Consider the following 19,486-nt stretch of genomic DNA (forward strand, 5'->3'; position numbering starts at 1 on the left):
TTTTGTTTTCTTTTTACCCTCAGTTTCCTCACAAGAGGAAAAATTAAAAGGCCTGTTCGTATTGAGAAAAAAAAAAACTTGCTGGCTGATCCCTTTTAAAAAGCAGGAGCCGCTGAGGAGCCCCGCACGGCGCCGCCGCCCGGCTGAGGGGCGCTGAGGGGCCGCCCCGCTCCCCCTCCCCACACGGCCCGGCGCCGCCATGTTCCGCTGCCAGCGCGGGGCGGGGCCAGCGCGCCGGGGGGCGGGGCTCGGCATGCAAAGAGAGCCCTGCAGGGGTGGGGCGGGGCGCATGCGCAGCGGGGGAACGGGCTCTTACACAATGCCGCGGGTTCGTCCGGCGGCGGGGAGGGGCGTGGCGGAGCATGCAAATGAAGGGCAGCTTGCGCGGCGCGATTGGAGGAGAGGGAGGAAGGGGCGGGGTCGGATATGTAAAAGTCTGTGCGGGAGGGGGCGGGCGAGTCGGCGGCGTTCGGAGGGAGCCTGAGGATGGTGACGGGGGCGTGGTCTGTATGTAAATATACCCGGTGGGGGCGGGGCTTGTATGCAAATGCAAGAGCTGCCGTTTCCTGGCTCCCGCCCCGGCGTTCTGTCTAACGTAGCCCTGGCCCCGCCCCTTGGGTAACCGGCGGCGCGGCTGCGCAGTGCGCCGAAAGTCGGACTTAGCGTCTGTTACACAACGGCTGAGCAGCCAGGGGCTGCGCTCTCGGCGCGTCTCCGCTCCGCGCGTCCCCCCCGGCGGCTCGGCTCGGCTCGGCTCCCTTCTTTCCTCTGCCCCTGCTCCGCTCGGCCTCCCGCACCCTCCGGCATGAGCGGGGACCAGCTGCACAACGATTCCCAGGTGAGCGCCCCTGCACCGCCCCCGTGCCCCGGGGGTCCCCAGCCCTTCGCCGCCCTCCGGGGGGGGTCCCTGGGGGGCCCGGCAGAGCCCCCCCCGCTGCCCCTCTCAGCGCTGGGGTTCGCGGCCCGGTGCTGCCCCCTGCCTGCCCCCCCGCGGGGTGACCCACGGGGCTGGGGTGAGCCCTGTCAAGCCGGCCTGCCACCCCCCCCCCCCCCCCCCCCCCCCAACCCCTTGCTGAGCCCCCCCCCCGGGGACAGGTCCCCCCCGAGAAGCGGGCTGGGGGACAGGGGACCCCGGGGAGAGGGGCAGGGGCGGCGGGGCGACCTCCCCCCATCACCCCCATCCTCATCCCAGGGTGGTTTTTTTTTTTTTTTTTTTTGGGGGGGGGGGGCACCCCGGGGAGCCGCGCGGGTCCGGATCCCCTCCCCGCCGTGAAGGACACCTTCTGCATCGTGCTTCTCATTTGGTTATTTAATTCTCCTAAAAATCAGAAGGAATTGGGGGGGGGGGGGGGGGGATTCGGGGGAGGGGGGAGAATTGGCGGGGGGGGGGGGGGTGGTTTGGGGGGGATCCGTGGCCCCGGGTAGCTAAAGAAGTGACCCCCCCTGCCGGGACGGCGCTTTTCACGGCCTCTCCGTGTCTCCTCTCCCCGCAGATCGAGGCGGATTTCCGAGCCAACGGTGAGTGAGCGTGGCGGCCCGGCCGCGCCGCGCACAGACATGGCGTCCCAGAGACTAAGTCCCGGCTCCGCGCTCACCGGCCCCATTGTTCCCATCGAGCCGCCCCGAACGGCCCCTGGCCGCCCCCCCCGGCCCCCCGCCACCCCCTCAGCCCCTAGTGGGGGCACCGGAGGCCCCCGATCCGCTCCCCTCGGCCCCGCCGGGGTCGCCTTTGGGCCCCGATTCCTCCCTGGAAAGTCGCCTTGTCGACGGTCGGGACTTAGTCTCTGCGCCATTTTCTTTTTCTCCTCTCTTCTGTGTGGCTTTCGCTCCTTCTCCTCCTCCTCCTCCTCCTCCTCGCCAGCCGCCGAGGAGCTGCCCTCCTGCCGGGGGAGCCGGGCAGCCAGCCCCAGCCCCTGCTCGGCGAAGGGGAAAGCGAAGTTGTTTTATTTATTTTGGGGGGTTAAATAAATCCCCGAGCCGTTTTTATCGCGGCCTCCCTTCCTCCCTCCCCCCCCCCCCCCCCACGGCTCCCCGGCCCTGTTCCTTTCAGGGAATCCCTCCCTTCCCCTAAAATGAAAGGTGATTGCAACATGTTGCTCTTCAGAAGGATCTGCTGCATCCATTTTAAGAAGGCTCTTACTCCTTTCCTGCCTGGTTAACTGATGGAACTTTACCTTGCTGGGTGGGGCTTTTTAATTAAAATAAAAGCCCACGTTAGGATGAAAAAAAAAAAAAAAAAACAACTACACAAGCAGTGCAGACAATTCCAGAAAGGTAGACAGCATCGCTTCCGTAAGTTTGCAAGCTATAACTGTTCATTTCATTTAGAAACACTGGAGGAGTCCTGTGATTTTTTTTTTTTATTTTTATATAGCTGAATATATACATATATCTGTCTGTTATTTATATTCATATATATTCCTGTAAATTGTCCACTAAACCTCATAGCTACTGCCTTTTTTGACTGTACATTAATTTTTCCAGGATGCTAAGTGATCGCAACCCCCCTCCCCGTGCCATTAAGTGCCAAACCAAAGGGTGTGAGCAAGGTGGGGGGAGCTGGCAGGGTCCGACCTACCTTTGTGTGCCTGTGTTGTTGTCGCTCTCTTTGGGATGTTTGAGGAACTCTGAGCTCTCCCCCGAACGGTAGAGGACAAAAAATGGTTGAAGATGGCTTTGCTTTACTCAGTGCTCTCTTACAACAATATTTAGCATGCTTTTCTGGGCAGTGCCCATGTGCCCTGGTTGCTTTGTAGGCTAATGTGTGTAAATATTTACAAATCTGCGTTTGTGTGCACCTCTCTTTCTGTCCATTCATCGGAATGTGATTGTCTGTGTGCAGTTGGAGTGTGCAGTAGTTTTTGAACTTTATTCCCATTCTGGTGCTATAGCAAATCTCTAGGAATAAATTCTAGCAGGAAGAAAAAGGCAAAGTGGATTTCCCAAGAAGTGCAGTAGGAACTCTTGAGGCAACTTAAATACAAGCATGTATGTGAATACTTGTAGCCTTTTTATGCTGAGAAATATTTGCCTCGCGATCATTTCTATTTAGGGAAAAGTACTCCCTGGAAAGCTTCAGTTACTTGCTGATTTACATAGGGGAAACGATGCACATTTCGACCCTTCCCCTTCAGCTTCCAGTGAAGCTCTTTGAGGGTTTTCTCTCCTCTGTTATGACCATGGGCCATGTTATTCTTACAGGGTTTTAGGCATTCAGTGCTTAAAACTCCCCCAGTTTTGATTTCTACCATGTGTTGGAAGAATTCAGGACGCAAATTTAAAGTAAGATACCTTGATGTAAAAACTGAATTCCTGGTAAATCGAACACACGCAGTGAATTTGTACCAGCGTAGGTATCAGCACCCTTTTCCTCCTATTGAAATTATTTTTATGGCTGTCACGAAACATTGTGGCCGATCGGAGGTCCCGAAAATCCAAAATCCTCTTCAGTGTTGAAAGGTGCGTGTAACCCTTTTAGTCTTGTTACGAGAATAATGCTGAATAGTCGCTGTCCTCCCTGACCTTGTGACCAGGACTGATCTTCCTGAAAACCTGTCACCTCTGCTTGTGCTGCGGCTTGTTTCCTCCACCCAGGAGTTCTTTGCACTTCTGTGTTGGGAATTGTCACGCATGGTCTGAGAAAAGCAGCCCTGCTTTAGGCGTAGTGGTGGTGCTCTGGCTCCTATTCTAGTTTTCATCCTATTTAGTGGCAGAGTGGAAGTGGGTGGTGGGAATCTCAAGTACGTTTTCTTCTTAGAGTTGGTTTGTGCTTCGGTTATTGTCAGACGGCTCTGAGCAGTAGAGGCAAAGTTTCCTTTTTCGGCTGCCTTTGGTCTTCACGTTTGGGGAAAGGGAAGTCTTTCTGAGGGCTAATTCAGACTGTTGAATGGACCAGCAGTAAACGTTTTCATTAACAAAAAGTGCTTTGGGTGACTTCTGATTAGTGTATCAGTCAGAGGGCAACTTAACCGCTTGAAAGCTTCCTGTTGTTACAAATGGTCTTTCATATTTAGGTCAGGGGACGTACTGCCTTCCCTGTGATCATGCAAGGTGTTGCAGCTGAAGCAGGGTGGGTGGAGGTGGATCTGCCAGCTGATTGCAGGTCACAGAGGAGCACGCTGGCTGTAGCAAAGAACTTGGATCTTATTCCGGGCCGGTTTCATTGATAGCAGGATACTATTAGGTATGAGAGAGGATGCCACTTGTAAATATGTGTTCTTGGCTATTTCTTGACATCGAATAGCCAGATCCCTCTGGCTACTCTAAGCAAGAGTGTCCTGGGCAAATTCCAGCTTGGGTAATTGCATTCCATCTCGATATCCAGATTCTCCCTCCTGTTTAATTTGGCCATAGTGGGTGATTTTTTTCACCTTAACTGTATTTTTAGTGGCGGTACACGCTGCAAAGAATTTTCCATGTTCAGCCCTAGCAGTGGCTGTTTGCAAACCATCCCGAGAACAATATTGTGCTGAAACAGTAAGTCTTTTTTGCAAGTAACGTCCTACAGTCTTCAGCATGCTAGAAGGGAAGCGGTAGTCTAAACCTGTCATTTCCAAGAACAGCTTGGTCATTGAAAATGACCCCTTCTTCACAGCTGTGAATGTTGAGTCATAACTGTGTACCCTGGAGTACAGAAGAGATTCTGATATTTTTTTTTTTTCCCCTCACTTGGTGAGTTTGAGGTCGCTTCAGATGTAAAACCTGCTTGGATTCTGTTTAGTTTAGCTTTAAGAGCTTTATTGCTAAGGTTGAGTATAACAGCTTCTTGCTCCTGAGGACAACGTTGAGACTGAAAGGAATTTATCTTAACTTTCAATTCTCTTATTATGCTTGTGGGGTGCAGTAGATAAAACTTATTTTTGGTTGCAAAATGATCAAATTCAAGACAAAGGCTCCTAAACTGCAGTAACTGCTGCGAGTGCCATGGCTGTTTGTCAGCCTGCAGGCAGAGCTGCTATAAGATCCAGCACTTTTTTAAAATCCAGCACTCTTCTAGGTAGGAAGGGAAGGCATTACCCGAAGTGAAGAAAGATGACTTGACCAATAATGATAAGACTGAATTTGCAACCATTAGAGTATGTTAACAGGAGTCGTGTGTGAATTTGTCTGTCTAGAAGTCATCTAGAAGCCAAGCGTGTTTGAGTGGGAGGCTCGCTTTAATTGCAGTTTTGGGATGGGGGTGGTGGTGAGTCCTTTCTGCTCCAGCTTGTGCTGCTTATCAGAAACTGGCAGGTTTTTTTGTTGTCCTGAATGCTTATATGGCACCTCGGTATATCAGGGTGAAGATGTGAAGGGGAGTGAGCAAGAGGGAAATGTAATTTAAATAGCCAGGGTGCTGAACAAATGCCTTACAAGTTAGGGTATTTCAGCACCCTTGTGTTCCACATTAAATTCACTTTTCCTTTACAACGACAGAGCTGGGCACACAAAAGGTGGGGATGGCTTAAATGCTGGCAGGCTGAACACCGACACAACAGAGGTCCTGAAGGTTTTTTGGTGGTTGGGAACCAACCTGCTGGCACCCTGGTTTGTTCTTCCTCCCCTCTGCCTCGTTGGTGTCTTCTGGATGGGCAGGAGGATTTTTGGAAGGAGAGCAGGGTCATGTCCGCTGGGTCTGTGTACCTTAGCGCTGCTGCGGGAGCCGCAGTACCAAACAAACCTCCTGAAGTTAGGAAGCTGGAAGGTAAACTCTTGTGTTCTATCCCTGCACACATCAGGGCGAAAGCGTCTCTTAAGTTCCCTGGGAGCGTGATGTCATCGGCGCTTTTAAATGTCAAACGTTTGGCCAGGGATCCACCATACAAAAGGTAGCTAATGGTATTTAGAAGCAGATTGATATCTCCGCGGAAAATTTCCTTTCCCTTTTTTGTGCTACGTTCCTTAGGACGCACGTTTCCATGTAGCTTGTTCCTTCCAACACAAGCCTTGAATCTGCCTCCTCCAGCCCAAGGCGCTGGGCGAGCCAGTGCTGTGAGCAGTGCTGCCCGCAGCCGGTCCTCGGAGCAACACTCAGGGCAGTTTTAAATCTGAAACTTCAAATCTGAAAAATATTTCGTGTCAGACCCTGATCCTTGTGAGGTTTTTAATGTGTGTGTGTTTTTTCTTTTTGTTTTGTTTTGTTTTTTAGCATTGGTTTCTAGCATCTCCAGCAATCTTTTGCAAGGACTGTAGGATATAACAGTGCAGCTTTCCTACAGGAGTCCCCGAGATGCTGGCAGTGAGGGTATCCTGCAGTAAGTTGATCATTTCTGACACGTCTCAGAAAGGCAGACTGCAGGGAGACCTTGTGAAATGTAAATAAAAATATTGCTGGTAAGCTGCTCTTGCGTCTCATGCGCTGCATAAGTTGTTTGCATGTATTTTCCCAGCAGTAGCTTTAGAAGGGCTTTGTGAAGACCTAGAGGTCTGTTGTGTTAATTGTTCCGACACGTTCAGCGTTCAGGTTAGGACTTAATGGGTGTCTTGTGGGAGTGGGGAGTTGAACGCATTTGTTATCTGCGGCCAACTTTTGTTTTTGTTAAAACTCAGCAGAATTACCTAAATGTGCTGGAAGATGTGTTTTGGGGGTTAATGGCCTGTGTGCTTTCTACTTTCAGATTCTCTTAAGATGTTTTTCCTTTTACTGCAGTATTAAGCAATATTCCTATCGGGGCTGCTTTGTTTACTTTGTAAAACATGAAAAAATTTTAACCAAGGAACCAAAATTTATGCAAAAGTGTGGCTTTTTACATGGCTTTACGTAAACTAGGCACACGGCTCATAAGCATAATCGAACAAATTCAGATTTAATTTCATTTTACAACTGTGATTTCAGATATTTGTCGGATAGTTCATTGAATTCCAACCTCCTGAGTTGTGCTGTCAGCAGAAACTGCAATAATATGTAATTATAGCAAGTACTTAACATCTCATTGACTCAAATTCCTCTGTTAATGATTTCACTGGATTCCTGTTAAAGTAATACCTGCTGAAATAGCACAAGTCACTGCCCTCTTAGAGAGACTCGGGGCCAGATTCTTACTGATGGTGTAAATTGCTGTGATCCCACTAAAATCAGCGGAGTCCTGACATTATACCTGCTCCTTTGTTGTTGAACCGGAGGGATGGGCTTTAATGATATGCTGACTTCTTTATGAAAAGGATAATTTAACTTAAGAAATCAGCGCAGATTTCTTTCTGTGGCTTTTCAAGATAGGATAGTTTCTCTTTCAAGTCTGCTTGAGCTGGCTGGGCTAATAAAATTCCTGATATCCTTGTAAGACATGCAGTCATTCAGAAATATTTATTGGCTTATTAAATTGAATTGCCTTTGCAGCTGCTAGTTTTATGGAAACTGCCCCAAGTTTTATATAAAACCTCACACTGAAACATGAGAGCAAAATGCTGTTTAGCACTGTGTATTCTGCTCCTGCCTGTGTTCTTAAAGGAGTCGTAGGTGCCCAAATCTGAGAGAGGATCCTCGTAGCGGAAGGCGGTGTGTATCACCTTGCTTTTCTGAGGCTTTTTTCTTTGACCGAGGCAGCGTCAGATGACAAATAAGCCCAGCCATGCCTTCTCCCTGCATGACTATCAGTTCTGAGCTGTTTAGCACTGTCAGCGTTTAAATATGTACCATCATTAGACTTCAAAACGCTTTCTCCCCTTAAATGAACAAGAGGAGGGCAGGGACTTGCCGGTATTCCAGCAGCGTGTGAGTTTGTTGCTGACCTGTGCTTCTGAAAGAGCAGCTGAAAATCACAGCTTAAAAACAAGTCTTCAGCACGGTGGGACGAATCCTCCTGAACAGTATTCCCGGTTGCGGCTGTGTCCTTCCTCTCTTCTTAAACGCCTGCTCCAGGGAGCTCCCACTCTGGCTGGTTTAACACGGGAATTCCTACGGTGCTGAAGCGCTCTTCTGGGCAGAGCCTTTTCTGCTCTTTCCCAGTTCTGCAGAGCAAGGTGTAGTGGCTGCCCGGTGTCTGCGGGGCTGAAATGTTTCTTAGCACAGCATTTGTTCACAATGTCCTTGCTGACACAGACGCTAAGTATTTCCAGTGGGTTTTATCGGGTTTATCGTTAACAAATCTTTTCGATGCTAGCTTTTTAAACTGATAATGGTAAGGAGAGAGCTGCGGTAACATCTCCTGGTATCACAGAGGTGGGACACTCGGAAAGTGATGTGAAGAAAGGGGTGAAGCTACTCCTGTGGTCCATGGGGTATAAAGAACAGTTGGTAGTTGCTGTTGGCCTTAGGAACATGAGCATTATGCGTATTTTTTTTCAAATTGAAATTTGCTTCCTAAATTTGGCCTCAGCTGATGAACAAGTGAGAGCTGCAGACCTGAGACTGAAAGCAGAGAGAACAGAGCCGCTATCAGTCCTGAAACTCATTCTTTTGTAGCACCTGCGTAACATCAATGGTCCTCAAACTTCTCTGAGGTATAAGTAGCATTTTGTTAAACCTTGGCCCGCGTTACAGTGTCAGCAGAGATGCAGGTGTGAAATGTTCCAGTCCTTGCAATAAGCAATACTTTGGGAAATCCTCCAGCACAAGGAGTGCTCCTGATGCTCTTGGGGAAGTGGGAGACATCAGCAATTAGTTCCCCGTTAACTGCTAATAACAGAGAGGGAGCTCTGCAGTGAGGGAAGTGAGCGGAGAAGGGATTGCACCTTGAAAAAGAATTGCCTCATGTGTTTGTGAGATCTGTTGCAAAGTTGTACTGACGTTTCCCATAGTCTCAGGCCTTTTTGTCTGTTAGAACAACACAACTGAGTGTGGAAAAAGAAACGGATGGATAGGGTTTGTGAAAACTACGTTTTATACCGTTGCTCCACTCGGGGGGAGTTTCCTTTGTTCGTAGCTGCTACCTCAATCCCAGCAGCTTCGCTTGGAGCTGGTCGCTGTAGTAGCTCAGCTCAGACAGGTCGCTTGCACTGACAACCGCTCTGCGCCTTCAGGCCGCCAGCTCCCACCCCAAAGGAGTCACAAGGACGGACCGGACAGCGCTGAGCCTGCTTTGCTCCTGTCGTGGAAAACTTTGGAGGCAGGGGCTGGGAAACGTCTGAAATACGTACCTTGATGGGATGGGGGCAGTGCAGGCTCAAATACGGGAGGCATGGCAGGAAAGCTGGTGTAGGTACTTGCCGTTCAGCTTCAGCAGACAGTGCCTCATCAAGAAAAACAACACGTCTCCACCTAAAGTACCTAAGTCGTTTCTTAGGTTTGAAGGCCATAACCCCTGGAACTGGGATGATTGTGGGGTGAACAGGGGCAGCATCGGGTCATTGGGAAACTCTCTTGTAAGAAGGATCCTGGCAGGCTCTTAAAGCCAAAAGGTGCTTCTCACAAAGCTGCTGATCAGCAGATCTTTTGGGCTTCTCTATCGATATTTTGGAAATGACTGCGCTTGTTCATGTTCACGAGCTCACCATATGTTTTGTGCAGTTGTGAGCTGTGGGGGTGTGCGTCTGTATTTTTATCTCATACCTTCATCAGTGAGAAGGGGTTTTCAAGGAGCGTTACAAAAACAGCGGCTTCCTTCGGAGCGTGGCAGAGTGCTAAGCTTTGTGGTGCCCACCAAAAAATGGAGATTAGCTCCTTTGTAATGGTGCCCTGCGTGGATGGCTGCCTCTTACAGACAGACGGACACAGACATACACCATTTTAGCACACAGTACGGCTCTCTTTGAGGGAGGACTGCTCCCATTCTCAGTGCAACCATAGTTCAGATTCCTCAAAATGTCCGTTTCTCCTGTAACGCCATTTTTCAAAGATTTCCTACAAAATAAGATGCTGGTGACTTTCGCTAAGTGCTGCTGAGTTCGAAGTCCCTCAGTCATTTGCAACATCACAGTAATCTTTGCAGCAAGCATCTGGGACCTCACTAGTAAAGAATTCGGCAGTGTGAGAGAGTAAATGATGGGCAGAAATGAAACACGAGGTCTCATGTTCAGCGCGGTAAGACTGCATGCGGCTTGTCCGTCTGAAACAGCCTGGGCTAATGCCTGAGCATTGTTCAGCAGCTCTGGAATGAGCTTCCCAAATGCTTTGTAATTCCTGAAGCCTTGGGCTCGCTCCACTACTCAGCGTATGCTGCATGGGACTGGAAGTTGTCTCATCTCCATCCAAGTGTCTGTCATTCTGGTGCAGCTGGAAGATCGGTGTGGCAGTGCCTAAATGGAATAGCGTTAACAGCTTTTTCAAGATTTTTTTTTTTTAATCGAGCAGGGATGTGCCTTCGTGGTAAGAAGTCAAGAAAATAATTAGTAAGAACGGAGTAATGCCCAAGCACAGATAACTTTTTAACTTCTCCTGGCATTTGTCACTTACCCTGATCTATTGCCTAGCACAGCTTCTTACATGAGAATATAAATCTGAGTGTTACCCAGGAGCTATTTTCTTCCTTTATTTGCAACCTTTCTTCCCTACACTTTTTAGGTTTGAATGGCAACGTGGTATTTTTTTCCTTGTGTGTAGCACGGCGTAGATGATCAGTGTTTTAGGGTCAGGGCGATGTACTTCAGCTGAACTTTTTATTGATGGCGATGTATCACTGCCCAAGGCTTATATTGCAATATTTGAACAAGGGCCAGGTTTGTCAAACAGCTGTTCGTCTTCCTCGGAGCTTGCAGCTCTTGTTTTGGAGAGATGGCTCGAGGTGGCCTAAAAAGACCTTTTTGGGAAGTGAATGAGGAAAAAGTGGAAGCTCACAAAAACGTTTGTTTTCCTCTGGAATACGACAAATGTCTGTTGTGGGTTTCTAAGTATCAGAAATAAGAGTTCAGAAACCCATAGTGGTCTTGTAAGCGAAGCGCAGAGAGTTCTGCAGTTGGGATAGCATGGTAAGAGACAGGCTGCTATTTCTGCTGTCTGCAAAGCAGTTTTATGGGGGGAAAAGTACAAACGGTGGCAGGGGACAGGCTGTAATGTCGCTTGTGAAACGAGGTATTTGGGACACCTGATAACCAGGTAGGAGGGCTGCCTTGCTTGATCTTCGCTGCGGTGGACGCGAATCAGAGGTGAGCTCGTCCTGTCCCCGGGGAATCCAGCAGCTCCACGAGCTGACGATGGTTATCCCAGCATCGGGCTTTGTGCGATGCGGCCGTGCCAGCTCTCGGCGCGGTCTGTGCTGCTTGGTGATCCTTCCAGGCTGTGCGGGGATGCAGGGTCAAGTACAGAGAGAGACTTCAGAAGGTGGAGGCAGGGAGCACCGGGGAGGGATGTTCTGTTACGGACCCCGTGCCTGGGCTTAAGGTCCTGTGTGCCATGTACATTGTTACCCTGTCCTAAGGCCCTGCTGTTTAAATAGGCAGCCTGGGAGAGGGGGAGGGCTGTGCTCTTTGCAAAGGTGGAGAAGCGAGAACAGAGTGGGAGTGACTTCTCCCAGCACAGAAATAGGCACAAAGCTGTCTGGCTAGGACTAAGGTTCAATTCCAACTTGGACTTTTGTTTTTGATCTTTAATTCTCTCCAGTCGACGACTGAAATGGTTAGGAAAAAGCAGTACAAAAAAAAAAAAAAACCAAACCTTTCTGCGGTTTCAGCTTATATTTTTAGAGGCAGAATGCATCTCAGGAGCTAAAGCCTGTATATTTTTTTTCTGTACTAAATAATTTGACAAATTTACAAATGTTGCATGTCGGGTTTTGTAATCAGTGAAACTGCTGGATTTACAGCAGTGAGATCAGTGGTTTCCTGGTCTGCGTGCGGGGTTCTGGCACCACGTACTTCTCAGGTTAGTCTCTTGCACCACACATGCCAGCATACACGAGTGTCTGCTAACTGTGCCTTGAGCAATAGGAAAAGCATCAGCAGAGCACATTGCGTCTTTTGGCAGTTTGTGAATCCTAGCAAGCATGTGAGTAAGATCAATTACCGAAGAGATAAAACAGCAGGGAAGGGCAGGTACCAGTTCGTACTTGCCTCAGAAGGTACCCTTACGAGTTAGACGAGCACTCTCCATTTTAATCGAGCCGTTTGGGAAGCTGGAAGCAGGAACCCTTTGGAGAGATCCGTGTGAGTATGATTCATTGCAACACAAGCAGCGTGTACAAAATGGAGGGATGGAGTAGCACTACTGACGTAGGCTGAGGTTTGTACGCTAGAGTTAATGACCACCAGATGGGGAATAAAAAGCTGCCTGCTCCTCTTCTGAGGACCGAGAATGTCATTGGAGCTATTAAAATGTGCTCTCTCTGTTGTAACGCTTCCTTGTGTGCAGTAAACCCCTTTACGTGCGGATCACAGTAAGCCTTCCTCACTGCTGTTTCCCCTCAATGCTTAGATTTTAGCTTCGGTTTTTATGGAGGATGAGGTTCCTTCGGTTTGGTACAAGTCAGAGATACAGAGGGAAAAGGCTTGGGTGCTTTCTGGCAGGAGGAGAGCAAGGTGCAGGTTGTGTTGTAGCGCGCTGCCGCGAATTGCCAGATCTCGAGGCAGCAGCTTCGTGTGTCTAGAAGTACAATGCAAAAGATTAATTCGTAACAAAAGTGACATTGATGCTTCGGCAGCGTTGCCCCGTCCCCGTGTAGGTGTCATCTTCATCCGTCCTTTTAGCAAAGAAGCAGCAGCACAACTCAGGCAGGATATCTGCCAGTGCTGCTAACTCCGAGTCTCGCAAGGCATCGTGCTGGAGCTGTTTGGACACGGGCTGCAGCACCTTGCTCCAGCAGATGGAAACATCTCTCCAGCTCTCCGGGATGTCTTTGCCTCATGAAGGTGGATAATGAGTTTTTTTTGAAGAGTCTTTTCTTTTTGTTTTCTTCCATCCTCTGGTGTTCTTCCTACTCCAAAACCAGGAAGCCTCTCAGAGGAGCTAGCCTCTTGTCTGAGTCATAGTATTATAGCTGTGTGTGTCACCTGCGCTTTATTAGGGAAGCACAAGCAAGCTGTCCTTGAAATACCTGTTTTTATGAGTAGATGCAGTCTTCTAATTTAAAATGTGCTTCTCTCTGGAGTTTGATGGCTGTCGTAAACAATTAAGTTTTCCTTTTATCATCAAGTGGGCTTATTCAGCATCGCTTGTATTTAAAGCAAGCTTCTTTTTAGGTCTTTAGACTGCTTTAATTGTCTAGATGTGAGGAGAAAATGGGGCTTAGCACTTGACGCTCTGTGCTTGGATTCTTAAGTTGTTGGTGGGTGTCTGGTGCTGAGAGCGTCCAGCACGCTGCGGTTGTACTTGTCCTGGTCCATAGCTTGTCTTGCAGTGCTTGGAGACAGAGCAGGTAGCAACAAGCTGGCTATGCTAGTAATTAAATCCTTAAATTGAACTTTATGCAGAAGTCAAGCACTGGAATTGATGATCAGTTTCTTGTTTCATAAATGAAGGTGTAAAGCTGTTGCTCTTCAGCTTTTCCAAGCATTGACTTCATGGCTAGCGCTTGCCCCTTCCCTCCTGCCCCGTCCTGTTGTTGAGACATTTGTCCAGCGCCGTGCGATCTGCGGTTCCTGGCACTGCTGTGCCTCGCTGTCGGGGCGCGAACCTGTGTGTGTGCTGAGTTAAAAACGTTCTGGTTTTCTGTGCTCGTGAACATGCCTCCTACCGTACTCATCCTGTGCAACTCTTCTCTCTGTTAGGAATCTGATTTTTGGGTTGTTTTTTGAAGCTGCTGGTGGTGCTTTTGCGAGCCAGATTGATCCGTTCTGCGTGCAGTTTAGCAAGCAGGTTACGTCTGGTGCTGACAGCAGGGAGAGCTGGTTCAGAAGGTGGGTTGGGTCTGCTAGGAACAGATCGGTGTGCCTCGGGCTTTACTCACCAGCGTGCTCGGTTAGAAGGATCAACAACAATAACCCCTGGCCACGTTTCTGAAGGATCGGCAGGTTTACAGAGTTGTGGTGTGCTGAAGTCAGTGTGTTTTTAAACGGAGTCCTTTGTGGATTTGTGGAGAATGGAGCTGCGGAGCATTGTTTTGTGAAATGCATCCCCTGTAGCTGTATTTCCCAAGACCAAGAAACAGTGTTCAAAACAGATGTGAGCCTCATCTATTAATGTCAAAATTAGTTTGTTTTTAATTTAAGTTCTAATGTTTTTCTCCCTTTCTGTAAACACTCCACCCATCTACCCAGGCACAGGAGCCTTGTCCTCAGATGCTAACCCAGGCTATGAAACCTTAAACCCCAGAGGGAACTTGTTAGCATGTAGTTCGAGGAGCCCTCTTTGCATCACACTAGTGTGTTTGTGTTTTGGGAGAGCAGTTGAGCTGGGGAAAGGAACACTTCTCGGTTTCATTTTTATAGAGGAGTCCTGGAGAAGAAGTCTGTCAACTTGCACATGGCAAATATTTACTTTTTGAATGGAATCGAAATAAATATGCTATTTGATTTTTCTGAGCTGAGTTTTTATAGTTCCCCTTTGTGTACGCTCATGGTTTAATCTCAGCAGAGCTCTGGAATTAGTCTTTGGCAATTAGCTCAATAGGCGAATGCAGCCAAAGAAGTTCTCACTTCAATTGTTCTTCCCCAATACTGAAAAAAAATAGTAATTTTGTTGGGGTCTGTGGACTACAAACAAGTTTAATGGCGTTTTTAATAGCTGTTTCAGTGACTGGAAAGGTAAGCCTTCTGCTAGTTTTCACTTTAGACAAGGGCTGGTATCCAACAGGGCTTGCTTGTAAGCATCCATGAGCGTTTGAAGGCTTAAAGAAGGCAAATCAGTGGCGTGGCTTGTAGGTCTTATTTCTGTGTTCTGAAGTCAGTGTCATTTTGTCAGCAAGCGTCAGTGATGTTTGCTCGGTTCTTCATCCTGTAAGCTGTATCCTAAATTTTAACCACCTCCTTCCCATCATTCCTAAGTAACCAAAACGATAGATCAGTAGCATTGTTAGTGCTTTGCTAAATACTGGTATGCAATTTCCCAAATCCTGTGATCCAAATGGGTTTAAGTACATGGAGAACTAGATTCAGATCAAATTACTGATGGAGATTGATACTCTAAAAAAGACGTCAGTACAGAAATAAGTTGTCAAGCGTCTTTGTAGACCAAGTCAAATGAGGTTTCTTCCCTGTTGGTCACTGCAGTTTACTCTTGCCCTTGCTCAAACCAGAATTGCTCTTGCATCCGGCTGTGCAGTAGTTCATAAAGCAACTTCTAGAGCACACCTCGATCGAACAAATGCTGATTTAAATGCACACTTAATTGTAGTGAAGTTAGATTTTTGAGAACATGATGCTTGGCAATAGCAAACAGTTTCCTTGTGTTACTTGTGTGTGGCTATTGCTTTCTGCACTAAAAAAAAAAAAAAGGAAGTGCAGTTTCTGTATCATCAGGGCAGCTGTCTTGCTGTAAAATGCTAGAGCTGAGATTCCAGGATTCCTTACAGTGACTGTAGTGGCACAAAGTATCTCGTTTTATATTTCAATCGCTAGGTAACTGGTACTTTCTGTAAAATCTTTTGTCATGAAAACCAGTGTGGAACTGTTTTCCAGGTCACAGATGCTTTCTCGCGTAGAGGCTCCTGAACTATTTTGCCTCTTAGAGCTGCAAAGAAACGTCCTTAGGAAACCAGGTTAACCTAATAGTGTTTCTAGCCAATGTGGAGTGTTTAGTAACGTCACCACTAGAAGTGAAACGCTACTGTTAAAGCAGTTACTTTAATTTTCAATTTCATCATACCCTTATCTCCGGGGGTATCTTGATCTGTGAGTCCAGGGTGTTAGTCTTGGGGAGGGAACATGAAGTTAAAGATCTCACATCTCTTGCTGATTTTCAGTACAGGTTTTTTGCATTCATCCTTACCTTATTAGAGCTGCTCATCATGCAGTTTGCTCACTTGCAGGCTTTACGTAATATTACCACTATGCATTAATAAAGACTCGAGGCTCCCGTATATCGGTATCACTGCCTTTTCACATCTGATTGTCTCAAGTAAAGCTGATCACAGGTCACAGCTGTGATCACAGGAAAAACAGGGAGTTTGTTCTGGTCTGCAAGGGACTAGAGTACAGGAAGTAAGATAATTGCTAGCTGTAAAAGATCCAAGTTCAAAAATAAACTGGTACATTTAAAAACTTGCAAACAGCGTTGCCTAAATGCATGGAGCCTCAAACAGGTTCGAGTGCGTTCAAGCACTGCGGGTTCAGAAAACCCTAGGGCTGCTGCGCTCCTCTGGGGCAAGCAGCTTCCCGAGAGGAAGGGAATGGGGGAACCCAGCACGGATGGCTCCCGGGGCGCCTCGGTCCGGGAAGGGAAGGAAAGGCAGGAGGAAACGGGACAGCTGCTGCTCCGGGCTGTCTGCAGAGGAGCAAATGCTAAATCCCTGCAGTGGCTGTAGCTTTCAAGGTGGCACTGGTCCTCGATGTAAAATTCATCTTAAAATTTAACAGAGGTATTGTTTTAACTTTGACTCTAACAGTATTTGTAATAAACCTTTAAAAATTTGTCTCAGCATAAGACTGGCAGTCAAGAAACCTTTAAAATATTTATTTCCTAGCATTATAGCTGAGCCGTTCAGGAATTAATTATTAGATTGTAAATATTCGTACCAGTTACCCTTGTTTCCTTTGCCTATTTCTGCCATCAAATGAGCAGGTGCAAAGCAATCTCTTAATTTTTCTTTCGGAACACTCCTGCAAATAAGCTGTACCATTTTGTTTTCTCATTTCAGATTACATTAACGAGGAATAACAAACTCTTGAGCCCCTGTGGGTGCTTCTGTAGTGCTCGTAGTTCTTTGAGCATCTTTCTAAGCCTCTTACCAACCGACTTCTTAAAATACCTAAGTGATGTCAGGCTTCGTGTTCAGAAAACTTGAAAAATAGTGCGATCGTGTTGCTGTAGCTGTAAAGCAGAACCTCAGAGATGATAGAAGTCATTAGTTAAGCACTTGCGTCTTGAAGTGCAGTGATAAACCAACCATTGAAGACTCTTTGCACCTGCAGCATATTTCCTTCAGTTTGAACAGCTCATTTAGTGACTATGACAGTGGAAACCATTTGAAAGCTGAAAAAGGGAAGCTAACTTTCACACCTAGTTATTTCTGCATTGGTAAAGAGGGGTCTGCTCGTAAAATTGAGGAACGAGTTAACCAGAAGCAATTGGTTCTGTTCAGTTTTCAAGGATTACGCTTCTCTCCTTTTAATAGGGTTTAGGCGTGAAACAATGTAAATGTTTTTCTCCCGTTCGTAAGTCATTCAAGGCATTTGTGAATCTCGTGTGTGATGGAATCTGAAAATGTTGCCTGTGAGTTTAATAAAATTTTGATATCCATCCAGAGATGCAAGCCATTCAGAAGGGGGGGGGGGGGAGGGTAAGAATATGTAGAGCTGCTTTTAATTGAAGTTAGGAGTTTATTAAGCATACTGATCTGCAATGGCAGGCTACATGGGCTTTCAGGTACCTGTGTCGGTGTGATTTAACAGCCGGCAGCTAGTGAGACTTGACCTGTATTTAACAAAACAGAACACCAACACGTAACAGGGCTAAAATCAGTGACTTCAAGTAACGCTTCTTGGCTATTGGTTTGAATGGAAGGCTTCTGGTGGAGTGGGCGCGCTGCATGTAGGAGCTCTGCTTATTAGTCATGTAAGTATTGCCAGCACAGCCTTGTGCATTTTAAAACTCACATTTCAAGCTGCTGTCACCTGCGCTGCTACAGAGGTGGCTCTCTGTGTCCTCGCTGCCTCCCTCTCAGTAGGCTCAGGAGCACTGCGGGAAGTGCGGAAATCTCGGCTGTCACTGAACCTTTTGTTCAGTCCCGTGCCTCCCGTGTATTCTGGCTGGCATCAGATTTCTTCTTGTACGTTAATTGTGGCGTTAATTGTCTCCTTAAGGCGGGGGAGCTGCGTTCCCCGCCTTGTCTTGAGAGTGGGACTTGGAGCAGCGCCGGCTGGTGATGAGATGTTTGCAGACAACTGCTGGATTTAGCCTGGCGTGGGTGCGCGGTCGCATAACTCACCCGCAGTGCAGGCGGAGGTGAGGTGGTCTGCGTCCAGCCAGCGTGCCCCGGGCTTGGAAAAATGCTTGGAGGTGGGGGGGCACCACGGCACCAGCAAACCCACTGGCTGGGATCGGCGTGGGAGTTGCTTCTGCAGAGAGGAAACGAACATGATAAAAGACCAATCGCTTACGTTGTTTTGAAATAAACTTTTTATAACACTGGCCCATTAGTTCAGCTTTGTGGGCACGATATTAGGCAAGTAGTAGGATAAACATCTGATTCCGGAGCTTAAAACAGCAGTACTGCTTGGCAGAGCTAATTTCAGCATCGTACCAGCCGCTTGCTGTCTTGCAGGCTCAATGTGTACCGTAATACGGAGCAGTGCGGAGGCCTTGGGCTGTTCCCAAGGGTGCTGCCGCCTCAGGCCTTTCCTGCCCACAGCAGGCAGAAGACCAGCAATGGCCAAAGCCACATCTCGTTGTCCAGGGCTGGTTAATAAAAGCCTTTGAACAATGCCATTAGAGCCTCTCTGAGGATGCTGGGCACTGCTTGCACTGCTCCTGCGTGCACACGTGTGCATGACACTGCCCGCTGACAGGAGTCTCGTCGCTGACTGCAGTAGGAGAAGCATTTCAATGCGTCTGCGTGTTTTGATCTGTGGGAATTTGGGTTTCGGGGAGCCCCTGTCCTGGGTCAGGCCCGGGATAGCCGAATGTGCCAGCCCTGTCCTCATGCTGTTGGGGTGAGCGCTGGCTTGGTTTGAGCTGCTCTTGAGAAATCCCTCGTGCGCTGAGGAAGTGTCAGGATTTCAGGGAATCTTTAAAGAAAAATAAAATAAAAACAAAACTCTTTTTAGTGAATCCAAAAATACTAGTGATTTACACAGCCAGCAAGTGAAAATATTTTTCTAGTTGACACCATTTGCAGAGTAATTATTTCAGACAACACAGCTGTTTTCCTGCTGGCTAATGCAGTTTTTAAAATTGAAACTTTACTTCTTATGCCTCAATATGATACAAATCTCCTTATTTTTTAATATAGCTGAAGTTTCCATTATCTCTAAGAGCTGGGAGTTAGTTTTCTCCTTTCTTCCTCCTGATTCACCTGTCTTAAAGGTTTGGCTGCATGCGGGAAGCAGCTGTTGACTTTGCATTACAAATTGCGTTGTTTGCACCTTTCTGCTACTGGTACAGAGAGCAGTTGGAGGCGGAAAAACCTTCTGCTAGGGGCACTGACTCAGCCTGTGGATGGAGTACAGTACGTGAAGTTCTCTGACTGCAGCACGAATGTGTCAGGTTGCACCAAAAGGTTTGCTTTGCTCTTGACCCAGTCTGCTGAGGTAACTGGTAAAGCTGCTCCCTGGGTGCTTTCTCATCAAAAATTTCCAGAAAGGGTGATTCAGCCCACCTCCGTGTGTCAGTGATGCAGGCAGGAGCCCAGTCCCTGCACTCCTTGCTGAAGAGCTAGGCTTGCTCCTTCTCCCACAGTTGAACGTAACCTGCACAAGATTCTCCAAGCCGTGACGGACCCGAAGAGGTTCACCTCAGGAGGAGCTGAGCCTTTTTCTCAAGGAGCCGTGGATCAGCCGGTGCAGGCAGCAAGCGAGCCTGGTGAGCCTGGGCGCAGGGGCCAAG

The 19,486-nt window shown here is 47.9% G+C and overlaps 1 protein-coding gene across 1 annotated transcript in view; it reads left to right on the forward strand.

The window, feature by feature from the left end:
- The first annotated feature begins 630 nt into the window (after nucleotides 1-630).
- Nucleotides 631-19,486, forward strand: part of TOP1 (DNA topoisomerase I) — a 67,090-nt gene continuing 48,234 nt past the window's right edge. Inside the window, exons 1-2 of the mRNA XM_066978074.1 lie at nucleotides 631-838; nucleotides 1,494-1,518. Of these exons, the coding sequence (XP_066834175.1) occupies nucleotides 806-838; nucleotides 1,494-1,518 (58 nt within the window). The 5' untranslated portion in view covers nucleotides 631-805. The remainder of the gene's footprint in view (nucleotides 839-1,493; nucleotides 1,519-19,486) is intronic.

Source organism: Anser cygnoides, chromosome 16 (assembly GCF_040182565.1).
Source record: "Anser cygnoides isolate HZ-2024a breed goose chromosome 16, Taihu_goose_T2T_genome, whole genome shotgun sequence".
NCBI lineage: Eukaryota > Metazoa > Chordata > Aves > Anseriformes > Anatidae > Anser > Anser cygnoides.